We start from the raw sequence: 18,878 nt of genomic DNA on the forward strand, positions 1-18,878 counted from the left end.
AGTTTAAAGTCATCGGTTAGTTTTTAATGCCAAAAAAAAAAGTGCCTTCCATGATGAAAACATGTACAGATGCTATGGGGAAACAGCCAATAAATAAATAAAAACTAGACTTTGATCTTGATGTTTTCCCAGTCAGGAGTCTCCAATTTTAAATAGCAATAATGCTGCTGCTTATCTGACAATCAAGTCATCCACTTCTTGACATGAGGCCAGTTATTTAAGGTATTGGTAGGCATAAGCAACAGTTGAGGACAAGTTGGCTTGATGTTTTAAAAAGGGTTATTAAAAACAGATTAAACATGTTAAACTGGCAAAGTTAATTACAATGCATTGTAAATGGAAACTGGCAGGTAATGGCATTTTGCAGGAAATGAACTGTAGCGCAAAATGCGTTCCAAGGTTGCTTTAAATGTAATATCGACGTGCCACTCACTATGGCAATATTATAATATATGCCAATCAAAAAAAAGAAGAAGATTGTCAAGGAGCCAACCAGAGACAGGCCAATCAGCACTGACCTTTGGTTATTTACACACTTCCTCATCATAAGCATGAGGACAAGCCACACCCATTTAATTCTTTTAAAGAGATAAGGCATACATGTACGTACAAAAATCTCTGGATGCAGTTTACCACTCACTTACAATGTGTGATGTTTTTCCGACTACATTTATTCTTACTACGTTCAAACTGCTCTATGCATTAATGAAAGATTTTTGTCAAATATCAGTTCTGCTGTCTGTGTAATTCATACCCTGGAGTTATATCAAAAATTGTACGGATTGAACCCGACCAACACAAACATCCACATGAATTCAACAGGAAGTAGTGAAGACCTGTCTACATTAAATGAATCCAAGACCCCAACAACTCAGGACAGAATTGAGGAGAAATAGGAGAAATGAAGACAGTGCATTGAATTGTATTTCTTGCGAATCAAGTCAGCCTGATGTAAATAATAATAACAATATTGGGCGGCTTTTTTTCTGGGGATCCAAGAATATATTGCATTCGCTATGAATTGAGGAGAAATAGGAGAAATGAAGACAGTGCATTGAATTGTATTTCTTGCGAATCAAGTCAGCCTGATGTAAATAATAATAACAATATTGGGCGGCTTTTTTCTGGGGATCCAAGAATATATTGCATTCGCTATGACAATATTGCGCTCGTCTTTGACTCGTGCAATGTTGTCATAGCGAGTGCAATACACATGTATTCTTGAATCCACCTCAAAACATATTAAACTGGCAACTACTAATTTCAATGCATTGTAAATGGAAATTGTCAGGTACCGGTAATGGCATTTTGCAGGAAATTAACTGCAGCGCCAAATGCGTCCATTTATAAGTAATGTGAACATGCCTCTCATTATATTATCAATCAAAATATACAGAATATCAAGGAGCCAAACAGAGACTGGCCAATCAACACTGACCTATGGTTATTTACATACGTCCTCATCATGTGCATGATAAGGACAAGCCACACCCATTTAATTCTTTTCAAGAGATAAAGCCTACGTACACAAATCTCTGGATGCAGTTTACCACCCTTATACAATATGTGACGTTTTTCCGACTACATTTATTCTTATTCCGTTGAAACTGTTCAATATATGACTGAAAGATTTTTGCCAAAGACCTCTTCTGCTGTCTGTGTAATTCATACCCTGGAGTTAAATAAAAATTCCTACAACAGATTGAACCTGACCAAGCAAGATGAACATCCACATGAATTCAACAGGAAGAAGTGAAGACCTGTCTACATTCAACGCATCCACGACCCCAACAACTGAAGACAGAAATGAGTACAACTTCATCCGATGCATCCTACTCGTCATAACGACCATCCTACTTCTGACCCTCAACCCGCTGTGTCTTGTGGTCCTGAGGCATGTCCGTAGCATCCAGGAAACAACTAAGATATTCCTCAGATCCATGACGATTGCCGATCTCGGCATGGGACTCTTCCAAGCTCTACCGATGACTGTACTTGCAATTTCCGAGACTGAGCATATTGGCGAGGTGTTTTGCCAAGTACTGTCATTTGCTGGTGAAATCTTCATCTACGGTCCCCAGATGTCAATCCTGCTGCTGACTGTGGATCGCTACATTTCCGTGGTGTACGCGTTGCGCTACCCATCTCTTGTAACTGTGAAGCGGGCTCGAATATCTGTCTGCTGTATGTGGGGAATCCTTGTATTGATACCAACTGTACACGGATTAACATCACATTGGAAAACCATTTACATCAAACCCATCCAAATGTGTTTATTTCAGTCAGAATCCTTCATGATAATTGTAGCAATAGTCTATACAAGCATAATAGTCAGCACTCTGTTGGTTACTATCATAGCATATGCACGACTGTTCATGATATCACGTCACCAAGCAAGAGCCATCCAGGTTGAAAACCAAATCGCTCAACCAGGAAACCCTGCTGCGAGGCCTGACAACAAGGCCCTGAAAACAGTCCTTATTATAGTTTTGACTGCATCTGTTGCCAACCTCTTGCCACTCTGTGCGGTACTATTCTTACAATACCAACACCCAATAGTACTCCTGTTCACCTACGTGCTGCCTGTCCTGACAAACAGTTGGCTTAATGTGCTCATCTATTATCTCAGAAACCAAGACTGCCGTCGAGTGACCCATGATCTTCTGATATCGAACTATCGATCCTGTAAACGCTGCCTGCCATTGGTTGCAAACTGAACTGAGGGGCGTTCCAATCACTATTGACAGTTTCTGTAACATCTTTTGGTTTAAAAAAAACCAAATCTGCTACAGTGGATTAATAATGAGTGAAATTTTATCATGAATACTTTATCAAGAAGCAGTTCAGTAGAACTTGTATTCATGGAACTGTACAATTTTTAAAAATATGGATATGTTATTTAGAAAAGAACAAATCTAAAAGAAAATTAATAATTTGAAGAGAATGTTTAAGCATTACTTGTACAAAAACGACCTTCATGTGAACAACTCTGTCACAATTGTACACGATTGCTCGTAAAAAGTTTACTTGTTTTAACTTCATGACTGTAATGTAGGATTTCTCAAACAACTGTCCATGTCCACGTCTGTTAATTGGACCATGTCGTAACTTCACACACGTTCCGTCGTGGTGCAGAAGTCACAATTTTGCTACTCTTGTGACTGTCAATTTTTGAGCACTGATTGATGCTTATTGTATGAATATCATCGCAGTTACACGAAGTTCGCCAAAACATCCACAACTGATACCGGTATGTTCCGGTCGTTACTGAGTCATGTCATCACAATGTCAACCCGTGTGAAGCCTAAGGTGTGTGCACAGGCTTGTTGTATACTGATGCTGTGCATTGCTGATGCACATACATTACTGATGCTGATGATGTTGTAGTTTGCTGATGCTGTTGTAGTTTGCTGATGCTGTTGTACATTGCTGATACTGTTGTACATTGCTGATGTTGTTGTGCAATCCTAATGCTGTTGTACATTGCTGATACCATTTTGTACATTTCTGGTGCTGCTGTACATTCAGAGATGCCACAGGGTCTGCTTAAAGAAAGGGAAATTCGTTTTTATGAGCACTGATTTTGAGCACTGATTTTTGTTAAAAAGCTACTCCGAACACAAAGTTCCCATTGTCATCTTTCTCCTGTAGCCAAGCCCATTTCCATTTATTTTGTATTTTTGCCTCTATGGCCTTTAAGCTGTCGGTTCGTTCTCTATTTCTAGTTTTTCTTTGATGGCCGGAAAAAAACCGGAATTTTATGAGGATTTTTAAAAACCGGAATCCTGGCCAAAAAAACCCCAGAAAAGTGATGCTTTTGTACATTGCTGATGCTGTTGCACATTGATGATGCTGTTGCTTATTGCTGACGCTGTTGTACATTGCTGATGATGTTGTGCATTCATAATATTGTTGTTCATTGCTGATGTTGTATATTGCTGATACTGTTGTATATTGCTGATACTGTTGTATATTGCTGATACTGTTGTACATTTCTGATGTTGTTGTGCATTCGTAATGTTGTTCCACATTGATTTTTTTGTGGTGTACTGCTGATGCATGAAGTTGCGCATTGCTGCTACGAGCACTAGGTTAGGGTTGTATTCCATGTAAGGAAGGACCCAGATAATAACACAGCCACTGAACTTCAAGTCCACTTACTGTATATTTATTGATTATTGCTAAATATATTGTGTTGCTTGCGCCGACGATTCTGCTGTAAAGTTGTCTTTGTTGCAGGTTTTATGTGTTATTAGCAGGGAGTTGACAATCAGTCAAAAATGGACCTGCACCCTTAGCTTTGAGGTTGCTCTAAGAGGTTTCTCATCTAGATAAGAAACATGGTTTGAGAAGATTGTCTCCACCCTAATGAAGATGTCAAACATATAAATCCCAACAGACTTACCAGGTTGGGCCCAGAGATGCCCCACCACTAAAGGACAGGAATTCAATTTTTTCCCCTTGGAAAATTGCTATGTGACCAGGTGAAAGCAATTGAGAGCATTGATCATATGTTCATAATGCACCAAAACTAAAAAGTGATTCTTGTTCGAATATCCGGTAACCGAACAGAGATTGTTCCTGCACATCAAACAAAAACACTCAATGTTTGTGGACAAACACATGACTGATTCGGCATTATTATTTGTTGTTGTACATGTAGTTTTATGTCATAGCATAGACTGATAGGACAGATATGTGCAGTAAAAAGTTGCATAGTGATCAGCGCAAATAGTTCCGGAGCTATGAAGTTACTACAATTTTCATCTATAACACATCCCAGCCTAGGTACATAACGACTTTCAACCCAATCAGACCTATTGTCCTAATTATAAGCCTTCAAAATATGCACGTTTAATATGACGTCACATGTCACGTGATGACGTCATCGTCATGTCACTACAATTTTCATCTATAACACATCCAAGTCTTGGTACATATCGAATTTCAACCCAATCGGACCTGTAGTTATGTAGATATGCCTTTAAAATATGCACATTTAATGTGACGTCACGTAACTCGTGATGACGCCATCCTGATGCCACTACAATTTTCATCTATAATACATCCCGGTCTAGGTACCGGTACATACCAACTTTCATCTCAATCGGCCTTGTAGTTCTGTAGATAAAGGCCTTCAAAATATGCACATTAAATGTGACGTCATGGCTCACTTGATGACGTCATGATGACATCATTGTTCGGCACACATATATTTAGATGCTGGTCCAAGTGTGTGTCTAGTTTAAAGTTATCGGTTAGTTTTTAATGCCAAAAAAAAGTGCCTTCCACGATGAAAACATGTACAGATGCTATGGGGAAACAGCCAATAAATAAATAAAAACTAGACTTTGAGCTTGATGTTTTCCCAGTCAGGAGTCTCCAATTTTAAATAGCAATAATGCTGCTGCTTATCTGACAATCAAGTCATCCACTTCTTGACATGAGGCCAGTTATTTAAGGTACCGGTAGGCATAAGCAACAGTTGAGGACAAGTTGGCTTGATGTTTTAAAAAGGGTTATTAAAAACAGATTAAACATGTTAAACTGGCAAAGTTAATTACAATGCATTGTAAATGGAAACTGGCAGGTAATGGCATTTTGCAGGAAATTAACTGTAGCGCAAAATGCATTCCACGGTTGCTTTAAATGTAATATCGACGTGCCACTCACTATGGCAATATTATATGCCAATAAATAAAAAAGAATATCACAGAGCCAACCAGAGACTGGCCAATCAGCGCTGACCTATGGTTATTTACACACTTCCTCATCCTGTGCATGATAAGGACAAGCCGCACCCATTTAATTCTTTTCAAGAGATAAAGCCTACGTACAAAAATCTCTGGATGCAGTTTACCGCTCACTTACAGTGTGTGACGTTTTTCCGACTACATTTATTCTTATTACGTTCACACTGTTCTATGCATTAATGAAAGATTTTTGTCAAATATCAATTCTGCAGCTGTGTAATTCATACCCTGGAGTTATATCAAAAATTGTACGGATTGAACCCGACCAAGCACCATGAACATCCACATGAATTCAACAGGAAGTAGTGAAGACCTGTCTTCATTCAATGCATCCACGACCCCAACAACTGAAGACAGAAATGAGTACAACTTCATCCGATGCATCCTGCTCGTCATAACGACCATCCTACTTCTGACCCTCAACCCGCTGTGTCTTGTGGTCCTGAGGCATGTCCGTAGCATCCAGGAAACAACTAAGATATTCCTCAGATCCATGACGATTGCCGATCTCGGGGTGGGACTCTTCCGAGCTCTACCGATGACTGTTCTTGCAATTTCCGAGACTGAGCTTATTTTGGGCAAGGCATTTTGCAAAGTGCTGTCATTTACTGACGGCATATTAATCTACAGTTCCCAAACGTCACTCCTGCTGCTGACTGTGGACCGCTACATTTCGGTGGTGTACGCGTTGCGCTACCCATCTCTTGTAACTGTGAAGCGGGCTCGAATATCTGTCTGTTGTATGTGGGGAACCCTTGCATTGATGACGACTGTACTGGGATTAGCATCACATTGGGAAACTGTTTACTTCAAATCTATCCCAATATGTTTATTTCAGTCAGAATCCTCCACGATAATTGTACCAATAGTCTATACAAGCATAATAGTCAGCACTCTGTTGGTTACTATCATAGCATATGCACGACTGTTCATGATATCACGACACCAAGCGAGAGCCATCCAAGTCGAAAACCAAATCGCTCAACCAGGAAACCCTGCCGCAAGGCCCGACAACAAGGCCCTGAAAACAGTCCTCATTATAGTTTTGACTGCATCTGTTGCCAACCTCTTGCCATTCTGTGCGTTACTATACAGACAATACCTACACCCAATAGCAGTCCTGTTCGCCATTGTGCTGCCTGGCCTGACAAATAGTTGGCTTAACACAGTCATCTATTATCTCAGAAACCAAGATTTCCGTCGAGCGACCCATGATCTTCTGATATCTAACTACCGATCCTGTAAACGCTGCCTGCCATTGGTTGCAAACTGAACTGAGGGGCATTCCAATACCTTTCAGCAGTTTCTGTAACATCTTTTGGTTTAAAAACAAAAAGATCTGCTACATTGGATTAATAATGGGTAAAATTTTATCTTGAGAACTTTATCAAGAAGCAGTTCAGTAGAAGTTGTATTCATGGAACGGTATAATTGCCAGTCAAGGGATGGCCTCATTTCAAAATTAAAGGTAGAGTACTGGTAGATCATTTGCAGCTACCCAAACAGTAACTGATAAAATTATTGTTGAAAAACTTACTTGGTTTAACAATAAACTCCCTGTGAAATTACTCTTTCTGGCATGCTGTCATTTTGAAGAAAACAATAAAAGAAGGCAATTTCCAAAGATGTGTCAAGTGACCCGCTTAGGAAATTTCCGTTAATAGTTGGTTTGAAATTCGGGTCGAATCCGTGACGTGACTGACGTGACTGACATTGACGTGACTCATAAGCGCATGGCTGCTATTATTCGTGCTGCTATTATTCGTCGGGTCTGTGCATGACATTGTGTAGCTGCCATCGGTTGCAATTAGAACGTGTGCCGGGTGCTGATTTCGGACGCAAGTCAAAACATGACTCTGCAACTTTTGAATTGAAATCAAGATCCTAGATTATTATTTACTTTGAATATACCATTCACAGCATTCACTGATTTAAACTTTAGTTAGTTAGATTAGTTGTTAAGCAACTGATATATTCCGACGGTCGTAGTTGAGATGCAGCTTGATCCTGAAAAGTCAGTCGCTGACTATTCTTTTTTGTCGCAAGTTCGACCTGAGGGTGGCTTTAAGGTGCGTGCGCAGACTTGTTGTACATTGCTGATGATCAACATTGCTGATGCTGTTGTACATTGCTAATGCTGTTGTACATTGCTGATGCTGTTATACATTGCTAATGCTGTTGTACATTGCTTATGATGTTATACATTGCTGATCCTGTTGTACATTGCTAATGCTGTTGTAAATTGCTGATTTTGTACATTGCCGATGCCATTGTACATGTACCGGTACATTGCCGTTGCTGTTGTACATTGCTGATGTTGTTGTGCATTCCTAATGCTGTTGTACATTGCTGATGCAGTTGTTGTTTCTGATGCTGTTGAGCATTTCTAATGCTGTTGTGCATTCCTAATGCTTTTGTTCACTGCTGATGTTTTTGTGCATTCCTGATGCTGTTGTACATGGCTAATGCTGTTATACATTGCTGATGTTGTATATTGCTGATGTTGTTGTGCATCAGGGTTGGCTTTTTTTTTCTTTTAAAAAATCAAAACAAGATTTTTTGTTACCAGATTTTTTGGATTTAAATTAAGTCAGATCTTGACTTAATAAAAACAATGATTTTGGGTAATAATGCAAACCTAGATAAGTTGAGTCGATGCTGATGAAGTAGGGGTGTTTGAATGTGTTAGCAACATCCACTTTGTAATTACATGTAAGTGGAATCAGTTGATTTAAATAATTAAAATGACCCTCAATCAATTTATTTTACCAAAAATAAGATTTTTGCAAATAAGAGATTTAAATCAGTGATTTAAAAAAAAAAATCATTTGATTTAAATCGCGATTTAAATCAGTCATGACCATGTTGTGCATTCCTAATGTTGTTGTGCATTCCTGACGCTGTTGTACATTGCTGATGCAGTTGTTGTTTCTGATGCTGTTGAGCATTTCTAATACTGTTGTGCATTTCTGATGCTGTTGTCCATTGCTGATGCTGTTGTACGGTACATCGCCGATGCTGTTGCTGTTGACTTTGTGGTGCACTGCTGATGATGTTGTGAATTACTGCTGCGAGCTCTAGGTTAGGGTTGTATCTTGTGTAAGAAAGGCTCCAGATATAATGAAAAAACACCCAAATTAAAGTCCAATTACTGTACATTTATTGATTATTGCTGAATAAATTGTGTTGCTTACTCTGACAATTCTGTTGTAAAGTTGTCTTTTTTGCAGGTTTACATTTAATATGTAATTAGCAGATTAACAATCAGTCACAATAGGCGGTACATTTCTGCCAAAATGGACCTCCACCATTTAGCCTTGAGGTTGCTCTGAGAGGTCTCTCATCTAGGGAAGAACATTGGTTTTTTAGAAAATTGTCTGCATCCTGATAGGTGTCCGACTTTATCCCAACAAACGTAGGTTTGGCTCGGAGATGCCTGACCACAATATTTCATTGCCCTTTGAATACAGTTTTCAACATGTACTTGCAATTCAGAACTGATTGAAAAAATGTTAAAATTTTTAGCCAGCCACAGACATCAACAAATTTATTTGGTAATGAAGATCAGCAGGCACAGATCCAAGGGAGGGGGGGGGTGTGAAAAAAAAACAGCTGTCAAATGTTGTACTTTTCATAAAAATTCATTAAAAATAATGCGAACCCCTCCCCCTGCTGTGACAACTCCCTCCAAAAAAACTAAATTGGTAATACATGTAAGGCCAAAAAAAAAAAGTCTCCGGTTTCTGGTATGCGCGCGCGTCGCCGCAGCTATGCGCGTCGGCAAAATGAAAAAGTTTTTTTTTCAATACAAGATGATGTCTCAAAACCGCCAAACTCACTGGTTTGACTGGAATTCTGCTGCTGCACAGTTTTAAAGTGTTTTTAGATGGGGTTATGACCGAGAATAAGCTTTATGTGGCCTCTCTGGACTCCCATATATTCGCACAAAGTTTAGTCGGGCACCATTTGCAGTCATCAGCCGACATTTGAAGCCAAACAAAAAAAAAAAACAGGTAAAAAAAAAAAAAAAAGCCGCGTCGCCGCACCACTTTTGGGGCAAGCTCCATACCAGAAACCGGAGACTTTTTTTTTTTGGTCTAATATACGTCTGTGCACAAAATATGGACAGAGACAGTTGGGCTTTGGGGTATTTGTACACATGGGCGCGCGCGTCGCGAGGGGGGGGGGAGGCTCCCCCCCCCCCCCCGGAAAAGCAAAAAACCAAAAAAAAAGAGAAGAAAGGGGAAAATAGAAAGAAAAATGGACGCAAAGTCATACTGCTGTTAATTTAATGGGTTGGGGGGGGGGGCCCAAATGTCCCTGCCCACCCTCCAAAAATGATGAATCAAGAATATGCTGGAAAATACAGAGATTTCAGGGGGAAAATGTGCTTTGCCCCCCTCTAGGAAAAATACTGGCGATGCCCATGTTTGTATACTATTGTTTAATATAGTGAACAATAATCTTCAGATTTGAACAGCGCCCCCATAAACCCTTACCCTGCTAAATGCAACAGAATGCAACAGCAGTAAAAAAGTTGTTACAAGTTGTTGAATTTTGCAGTCAACTCAAGTCCCCGTGCTGCTGCATCTTGTTGCATTTAGCAGGGTAACTGCTCAGAGTGCCAAGGCGATACAAATGTATCCACTTGTTGCATTTAGCAGGGTCACTGCTTGGTGCCGAGGCTGATATGCACTGGGTTCACTGCACAATGCAACAAAATCCACTCTTGCAGTTTGTTGCATTTAGCAGGGTAACTACTCATAGTGCCAAGGCAATACAACAGAATCCACTGTTGCATTTGGTTGCATTTAGCAGGGTAACTGCTAAGTGCCAAGGCTGGTATGCACTTGGTTCACTGCACAATACAACAGAATCCACTGTTGCATTTGGTTGCACTTAGTAGGGTAACTGCTTGGTGCCAAGGCCGCTATGCACTGGGTTCACTGCGCAATGCAACATAATCCACTGTTGCAGTTTGTTGCATTTAGAAGATTAACTGCTTAGGGCCTAGGCTGGCATGCACTGGGTTCACTGCACTGGTTACCTCAATCTCTGAATTGGCCATTAATGCACGTTTACGCACAAGTGTGCTCTAGCCGACACCGCCTTATGGGGAAGTTTTCTACTGTTAGGGAAATAAGGACAGAGCTTTAAAATGATGCCAACTTGGCTTTGTACGTGAATTTCTTTTGGACGTACAAGTATTTAAAATTCAGAGGTCATGCTAATTAGTCAAAAGTTTGTTGACCCTTACCTCAAAAACTAATGCGCCAAATTGCAAAAGATCTCAATTCTGGGGGGTTCCTCATTTGGTTCCTGACCAGTAAATAGACTGCCATAGACTTCAGTGATAATTACGTACACTTCCCAAAATTATTTAAAATACTCACCATTCTCCAAGGTGTTTGAGATACACATCAAATTAAATCTTTTTAGTTCATCTTTCATTTTTCATTCAAGTTTATGTGGGTTAACAATGACTTTTGGGAGAAAATTCCATCAAAAAGATGATCACCCCTAAAATTTCACAGAAAAAGGGCGCTATGCACAGCTTCCACGCTTTTTTTTACGTTCTTCTTTTACAAATTCTCAAGTTCACGGCCCTCAAAATGCTCCAATACCAGAACATGTGATGGCATACGAATCATAATTTGGCCGATGTTGGCAATTTTGGGCCTATTCACAGGTCGGCACCCATGTAGGCCAATCAACACATCAATAATAGTTTCAATCTGTGAGGGTCGGATGAAAAATTGTGTTAAATTGACACGGAATGACCGTGTTCAAACCTTATGGAACATGTCTACAAAAACTTGAGGCCCAAACAATAGGGACAACAGAAGGGAAGAATCAAGGTCCTGAGAAGTATAGTAAGACACGATTGTGTTTTACTCAAATCTGAAAGCACACAAAAAAAGCAAAAAAAAGCAGAGTTTGTTTTTAATGGACACTTACCCATGATGGCAATTTCTTGGCCAGCTCGGCAAAGAGGAATTTGAAGTCGGCCGTCCTCTTGGGTTGTTTCTCCAGGATCTGGATGAGGTTGGTGGAGAGCATGCCGTGGTGGCTCATGTTACTGTGCTTGGCCAGGGGGCCGAACCTCAGCAACATTAGGAAGATGGAGTTCTTGAGGTGCTTGGCAGTCCGACACAAGCAGGTCTGCATCAAAACGTACAGAACATTTTCAATTTGGGCATTTCACAATGCAGTGCGCCACCAAGAGTTTGCCACGGAAATTCAACTTTTCCCAGTGCATTGTGGAAATGGTTGACAAATTCGCAGCACGGGACATTTCAAATTGTTAGTTTTTTTGGTCATTAGTTTCGTAAGTGTACGATTCGGGGATCTGTTTGCCCTTTTGTTTTCTTTTTATCAATAGGGTGGTTTTTTTGTAAGACAGCAGAACACTATGCCCCAATCTAAAACATATTAGCTCAAGTTGTCTATTGACACCCATTCAAATTGGCCATGTTTTGTCGACCGTAAACTTGAAAAATGGACTCTCCATGGCAAACTCTTGGTGGCGCACTGCAATTAATCACCCGAATTATCCAGAAACATTACCTACCGACTAAACGAGAATATCCTTGCACAAAGAGCAAAAAAGGACTGGTACCAGATACTTTGTAAAATAATTCTGCCCGAAATGGTATTAGTCAGAAGAAAATAAATCATTGAAAGTGGTCAAAGGAAGTGTGCCTGCGGACACAGTTATTTTACTTGTGGTAGCAACGGAATCCAGAAACAAAGTACAGTATCCACTCAACTGATACTTCAACAAGTTAGTTTGTAATACACAATTCTTAAAACTGTAAGCAATGTTGTCAGTTAAAAAAAATTAAAACAATAAAAAAAAAGCAAATGATCCTATGTACCTTTTAACTTTACCAGTTCACGTAGGATGACATGCAAAGTTTTGCGGTAATCAGAACGGATGACAGATAAAACGCAACGAGCGAGGCTGGAAAATATCTGTCAGCGACCCGCTCGCAGCGAGCGAGGCTGGAAATATCAGGGTGTGCTACCTGCAGTTGGCAGCCTGAACCCGTCTGGCATTGAGGTATGGTAAATAAAAGAATACAATCTGACAATTTGAGAGTTTCACGAATCTGAAGCACTGGCAATCCAGTCATTCTGTAACCAGCACAGACAAAATACTTCAGTGCCCAACTCTAGACAAAAGATTGGAATCGGATTTTACTCACCCTCTTGTCAAGGAGTTGGTTACTGCTCAGGTCTTTGCGCAAGCTGTGCAGGGACGTTAAAGTCAGCTTGAACAGTCGGGCAAAGTCCACCTGCTGGGCACCAAAGTGACGCTGCCGGCCCACAAACTCCAGGAAAGAGTACCGGAGACCGCTGAGCTCCAGGGACGGGTCGCCGTGAGGGCCCACCAGGGCCGACATACGCAGCTCTTGGCTTGCAACAATGACCAGAGAATCACCCCATCTGAAAGGAGGTCAAGATATAAGGGATAGCTTCCATCAAAAATACGAAGTGTATGAGTTTATGGCTTCTGACTAGAATACAAATAATGAATGGTTATGAGTGCAATGCTGAGAATATTTTCATGAGTTGAAAGATTGAATGTTCCATTCAAAGAGGCGAAGCCGAGTTGATGGGAACATTCCAGCTTTCAACGAATGAAAATATTCTCACCATTGCACGAATGCGAAACATTCATTATTTGTTTTATATATCATCCAAGTAGATCTTTGTCATTCGATTGGAGATAAAACTTTTAATAAGAACAAACAAAACTCACAAAATTGTATCACATCCACTATTTTTTTCAGCTTGTTCAAGGCTAACAAAGGTTTAAAGTCCAATCAATGACAATAATGAGACTTACAGTATAAGTTCTTAAAATAATGCCCCCCAAAAAAGAAAAATCTTGCATCAACTGCATCAATGTCAAAGGCAAGTTTTGTACTTGATAACACATGATATGGTCTTAATAACGCAAAGATCGTATAGCGCCGGCCTGCCGCTGCGCGTCTTAGCGTTCGCGTGGCGTGCAATAAATCAAAAGCGATGGGACGAAAATGCACGGTGAATGGAACCAAAAATGCAAGGTTTGACGTAGGCCATGCAATGGTTCAATAAGCCTCTGTAGTAATGAGGTCCACTGAGCACCATAGGGACAACCAGTAAACCTCCGAAATTGTTAAGTGTTGACCATCAGGCGTTAGTTTATCCATCTGCTGCAGGAAGTTTTAGAGGGCCAACCGAGTTACATTGCCAGTTTTACGTCCCTGAAAAGTCCCATGTGGACAGCTGCTGCACTGTACACCATACCATTTGATCCCATGGCTTATGTGGCCAAGGACTTTCCGTGGGCCATGAGTTATCCAAGTGCAGACGCATGGTAAAAATAACTACAGCGGAATGCTAACAGTCACTCACAGTAACTTTTTACAATAGTTAGTCCAATGCGCACGCTTCTCGTTCAAATGACATCATTTCCTACAGACCATCCATGCGCATCAGCATTTTGAGGGTCAACTTGCATAACGCGCATCGGCTGCGTCGTATTTCGAACACATTTTGTGCAATAAGCACGCCTGTTTGGAACATTTTCAACACAATGCGTGCTTGATTGCGTAAAATACGCAGTTGCAGTTCTCCTACAGAGATGGCCGTCATTGAGCAAGCCCTATTCTGCCATCTGTCTGTAGAACTCTGCAGACTCATATCAGAATGCTGCTGAATGTAAGCAACGTACTGTGAAATTTCCACCCACAAGTATACAGACTTGTAACTGAAGCTCAGCCTCACCTCTTCTGTACCTCCTCTAGGGTCATGACCTTGCCTCCATCGTGACCTCTGACCTCATCACTGATGTCAACTCTCTCCTTGAAGGTGGCGCACGACCCCTGTATCCCATCATTCTCAAAACTGTTGATAATGCATGCTGGGTACTCTTTTCTCTGGACCTGCAAATGATTATCACCCCCCACCCAAAAAAAAAGGACATTTTTCAAAAATGAAAAAGAAGTTTCATCAAACCTCTTTGCACAATTGCCATTTAAGCACTGTTCAGGGATACTAAAAAATACTATTGTTTTTCAATTCTTGTGTAGTAAAAAAAACACTTGAAAATATCTGTCACAAAGCACATTTATATACAGGTCATTCTGACTACAAAAATAGATAATTATTAGTCAAATACGATGCCACTGCAACACGAAAATCTCAGCCAGAATAACTTGCAGAAGGTTGAAAGCTAATTTGAAATTGTCAAGACCAAGCATGTTTGCACTAGTAAGCAGGAGGTCGTGGGTTCGAGTCCTGCCAGAGTGATTTTGTTCTCACAATCACGTGGGACAACATTGAGTATGGAATAGCTTGGTTGCAGTACCCTTTGCTACATCAGATTTGAACCAGCCAACCGACCCAGCAAGCTCGGTGGTTGAGTGGTAAGACGTCTGCACTAGTAAGCAGGAGGTCGTGGGTTCAAGTCCCACCCGAATGATTTTTTTCTCACAATCACTCGGGGCACCACTGAGTATACAGTATTTTGAAAAAAATATGTTGGTGGAAGGCAAAACCTAATATTGAATTTACATGACCCTGATGCAAATTTCATCTTAGGAATAAGCATGTTCGAGTTTGATTTCGAAATCTGATTTCGTCTTCACCTCTTCTTTAAGGAAGACAATACCAGTGGGTTCATCGGTCGTCATGTACTCATGGGGGAACGTAGGCAGCTTCCTAGGTTCAGGGAGACTGAAGAACGCCACATCCTTGCTGGCAAGAATGCCCTTCCAGAGGAACTGCTTGGCCTTGGGGTCCAACGCCAGGGGAAACTTGGGAAGGCGCTGGTCCAGACGACACCACAAACAGGCCAGAGTGATTCCTGTCATGAGAGAGTCAACAGAACTTCACAAAATGAACAATTTTCTTGATTCCGTTAAAGCTACAGTCCATCATTTGTAATTTGTGCATTTTGTTCGTTTGAAGCAACAAAAGAGTTCAAAATCTAATGAATCTACTGAGCAGCTAACCTGATGAAGTTTCAGCTAAGCTTCAGCTGTACATTCCGAGAAAAACAGCATTCTAAGATCTCAATTTCAAATCAAAACTTACTGAATCATGTTTTGAATTGTTTTGAATTGCAGCCATACGCGACGTTGCGCACTGATCCAATAAATTATAACAACCGCGCGCGCGTCGTTCCAATACTTGTGCGCGCTGCGCTGAATAACAAAACGAACTACTAATTTAAATTTTCCTACGGTGCTTCTTAAGAATCACCGTTGGAAATGCCTTCTTTCATTAATTACTTCAAAATGACAGCTTCCCAGAAAGAATAATTTCACAGGGAGTTTAGTTCCCTTACTATCTTTCAACCAAGTTTGTTTTTCAACAATAATTACGCCAGTTACTTTTCGAATGGCTGCAAATGATGGACTATAGCTTTAACTTATAGACAAATCTGGCGGCAGCCATTTTCTGTGGTGGCACAAGGCTTGCGTGAGTTGCACTCAGGTAGTACACACGCACTCTGGGCTCCTTCAACCAACAGCAATACCAAAATGCGCGTGCAACTCGTCTTTAAGAACGCGTGCAGTATGCTTGTGAACGTGACATCACAGCAGTAAAAGCTTCTAATTCTGGTCGCCGGATTCCAATATAGGCTAAGCACTTGTATTAAATTGTGCTACGTTGTACTTACTCTAAGATGAACCTATAAAACCACAGAATATTGGGGCAAGTTTGGGCGGTGCCAGCTCCGTGCGCAGACAAGAGAGGTTAATTTTTGAAAACTTTGCCAGATACTAGTAGGTCTTTCCCTGAACTTTCCCTTTCTTACTGTAGAGGGGGTACTTTTAACAATGTTCTGTTGAATTTACTTGTTTGTTTGATTAACCAATAGCACAAAAAACACTTGCGTAGGGAAGACTTGTTAATTTGCAAAATGTATGTGGTTTTTATGTTTGGCCAAAAATGACAATAAAGAGTTTGAGATCAGCAATTTAGCATTAAAATCCAGGTACATGTAGGTCGGGTCAATTGGGCTTGAAAAGCTACTTTTACTATAAAACAAATTTTTCTGCTCTACAAATTTGTCAGAAAAAATACTGAAAGGTTCACCATCAAGTCCCTCCAGAGCTATTTCGTCAAGGCAGATTTCGTGAAGGTACGACATCGTGGTAGCCTGACTAAAGTTGGCAGAGCTGTCCCATTCTCAGAAAGGAAACAGACTGAGCATCCTTGAAAAAAATAGAAACAAAGAATTTTAAATAATTTGTAGTAGCCATAGCGCTAGTTTCAACTGGTATCATTATGGCATTGCAAAAACATTTGATAGGCGCATTACTTTGATAATTTTGATCCTACTTTTTCTTGAAGTAGACTTCATTTTTTTTAATTCTGAGTGACCTCTGGCTTTGAAATTGTTTTTGTTTTCAAACGAATTAGAATAAGAAGAAGAAATATTCTGCAATTAACTTAAAGTGTAGGACTCAATTTTTACTTTTTGGAAAACAAAAAATTTCACAAACAAGGGCAAGGCTGGGACTTGAACTCGAGTGTAGCCTTGGTCAAGGCGTTCGTCATTATTCTTCCATGCGGTGAACGATCGGTGGGATATCCTCGCTATGCAGTGCATTAAAAATACAGCACGAACAGCCACTATTTTATGCAAATCATATTCATAAGCTTTTGTGGACCATTGGACCAAGGCGTTCGTCTGGATCCAAATGATTTGCATAAATAGTGGCCGCCCGAGGTCGATGTTCGCGCTGTATTTTAATGTTTTGTTGAGGAAAAGAGTGGTTGCCATGGTTGCTTTGCTATTTTTTAGCTACTTCTTGGTTGCAAAGCCTTATTATCTGCGCCGCAGAAATAGGAGGTCGAGGATATTATACACATGCATGAGGGCGCTATAGCCCAAGTATAGTCGGACTCCCTATTATCGCGGCATCCCTATTATCGCGGCATGGGAAATTTCTCTTTTTACAGTGTAAAAACTCCTTCAAGTGGCGATTTTAATCCATTTCACCAGTCATCAAGGATTTTCTACGGAGTTGTATAAAAAGGACGATTAAAAAATGTTGTGTCTTTCGGGACTTTTAACGATTTTAATAAATATTAACGTTTTCCAAAACTTGCAAAATGTTCCCTCACCGTGTCTGCTAAAAGGTACCGTTTATATTTTAACATAAATCTTTAATTGCGCTCTGTCCATGAAAGTTCCATTGTCTGGTTCCCATTCTTCAGCTGCAAATGTAAAATGAAGTCGAACGACGATATTTGCAGCGCGAAATCGTAACAACTTTTACGGGATCAAAATAAGCACCGCGCCTTAGCGAAAATAAAACGGCACACCGTGTAAAGTGAATGGCGCCCTCAATCGCCGATCAGTAGACTTGCCTCAGGGGAGTCAGGGATTTGTGTTCTCCTTTCGGGGGAAGGGCAGGGTCTTAAGAAATCATCCTGCAGACATTTTGTCCTTAATCAACTTGAATGTTACAGGGAAAATATCAAACTTTATTCAGGGGGTGTTTTGGTCAAACATAAACTATGAACAAAAAAGTTGGGATCATTATAAAAACCACTTCCCGCATACCGCGATAATAGGGAGTCCACCTCCGTTCGCACACGCCGCGCATGTCTATTTTCACAGGCATCGTACACGGAATAAACCACACTACCCGTCAGATTTTTTTATATTAATTTAAAAAGGAATACTTATACTACACATAAGACAGGACAATTCTGGAAGGTTAGTGGGCAATCTCTATTCCGAACGAGAAACGTGATAAGTACCGCGATAATACGGCGTTCCATACTACTATGGTCATGTATGGTTATCTACGATCTGCCGACTCAATTAACGGGGAAAATGTGGGCCTGGGACCTGTTCCGAGTGTTCACGGCAATATTTCGTTTTGTATGGTCATTCCTAAAGCCAGGCCAACCAAAAATCCTTCTTATCTTTCATTATTCCAACATTTTTATTAAATGATTAGACATAAAGAACCTAAATAAGGACTGAAAAAAAATCATCACTAACTCACCACGCTCGCAGTCGCTAGCTCTTTTTTAATTTGAAGGGCGCCATCACTTGTTCTGATCTGGTTCCTGGACTTGTGAAAAGTACAAATCCATCACCCATCG

The 18,878-nt window shown here is 40.5% G+C and overlaps 2 protein-coding genes across 4 annotated transcripts; one reads left to right on the plus strand and one right to left on the minus strand.

The window, feature by feature from the left end:
* The first annotated feature begins 1,721 nt into the window (after positions 1-1,721).
* Positions 1,722-2,717, plus strand: LOC119726405 (beta-1 adrenergic receptor-like). The gene is made up of 2 exons (XM_038198059.1): positions 1,722-2,184; positions 2,560-2,717. The coding sequence occupies exons 1-2, from the start codon at positions 1,722-1,724 to the stop codon at positions 2,715-2,717; spliced, it is 621 nt and encodes a 206-aa protein (XP_038053987.1).
* On the minus strand, positions 2,660-18,878 carry LOC119726643 (general transcription factor 3C polypeptide 1-like). Of its 3 annotated transcripts, none has more exons than XM_038198403.1 (7): positions 18,779-18,872; positions 16,851-16,969; positions 15,395-15,612; positions 14,532-14,689; positions 12,962-13,202; positions 11,712-11,915; positions 2,660-3,542 (listed from the first exon to the last, which is right to left on the minus strand). In XM_038198403.1, the coding sequence occupies exons 2-7, from the start codon at positions 16,903-16,905 to the stop codon at positions 3,525-3,527; spliced, it is 894 nt and encodes a 297-aa protein (XP_038054331.1). In that variant the 5' UTR covers positions 16,906-16,969; positions 18,779-18,872; the 3' UTR covers positions 2,660-3,524. The 3 variants fall into 3 exon arrangements, with proteins under 3 accessions (XP_038054331.1, XP_038054330.1, XP_038054329.1); XM_038198402.1 differs by lacking the exon at positions 2,660-3,542 and adding an exon at positions 8,617-8,862 and having other exon boundaries at positions 18,775-18,878; XM_038198401.1 differs by lacking the exon at positions 2,660-3,542 and adding an exon at positions 8,617-8,862.

Source organism: Patiria miniata, unplaced genomic scaffold (assembly GCF_015706575.1).
Source record: "Patiria miniata isolate m_02_andy unplaced genomic scaffold, ASM1570657v1 HiC_scaffold_2, whole genome shotgun sequence".
Classification (NCBI taxonomy): domain Eukaryota; kingdom Metazoa; phylum Echinodermata; class Asteroidea; order Valvatida; family Asterinidae; genus Patiria; species Patiria miniata.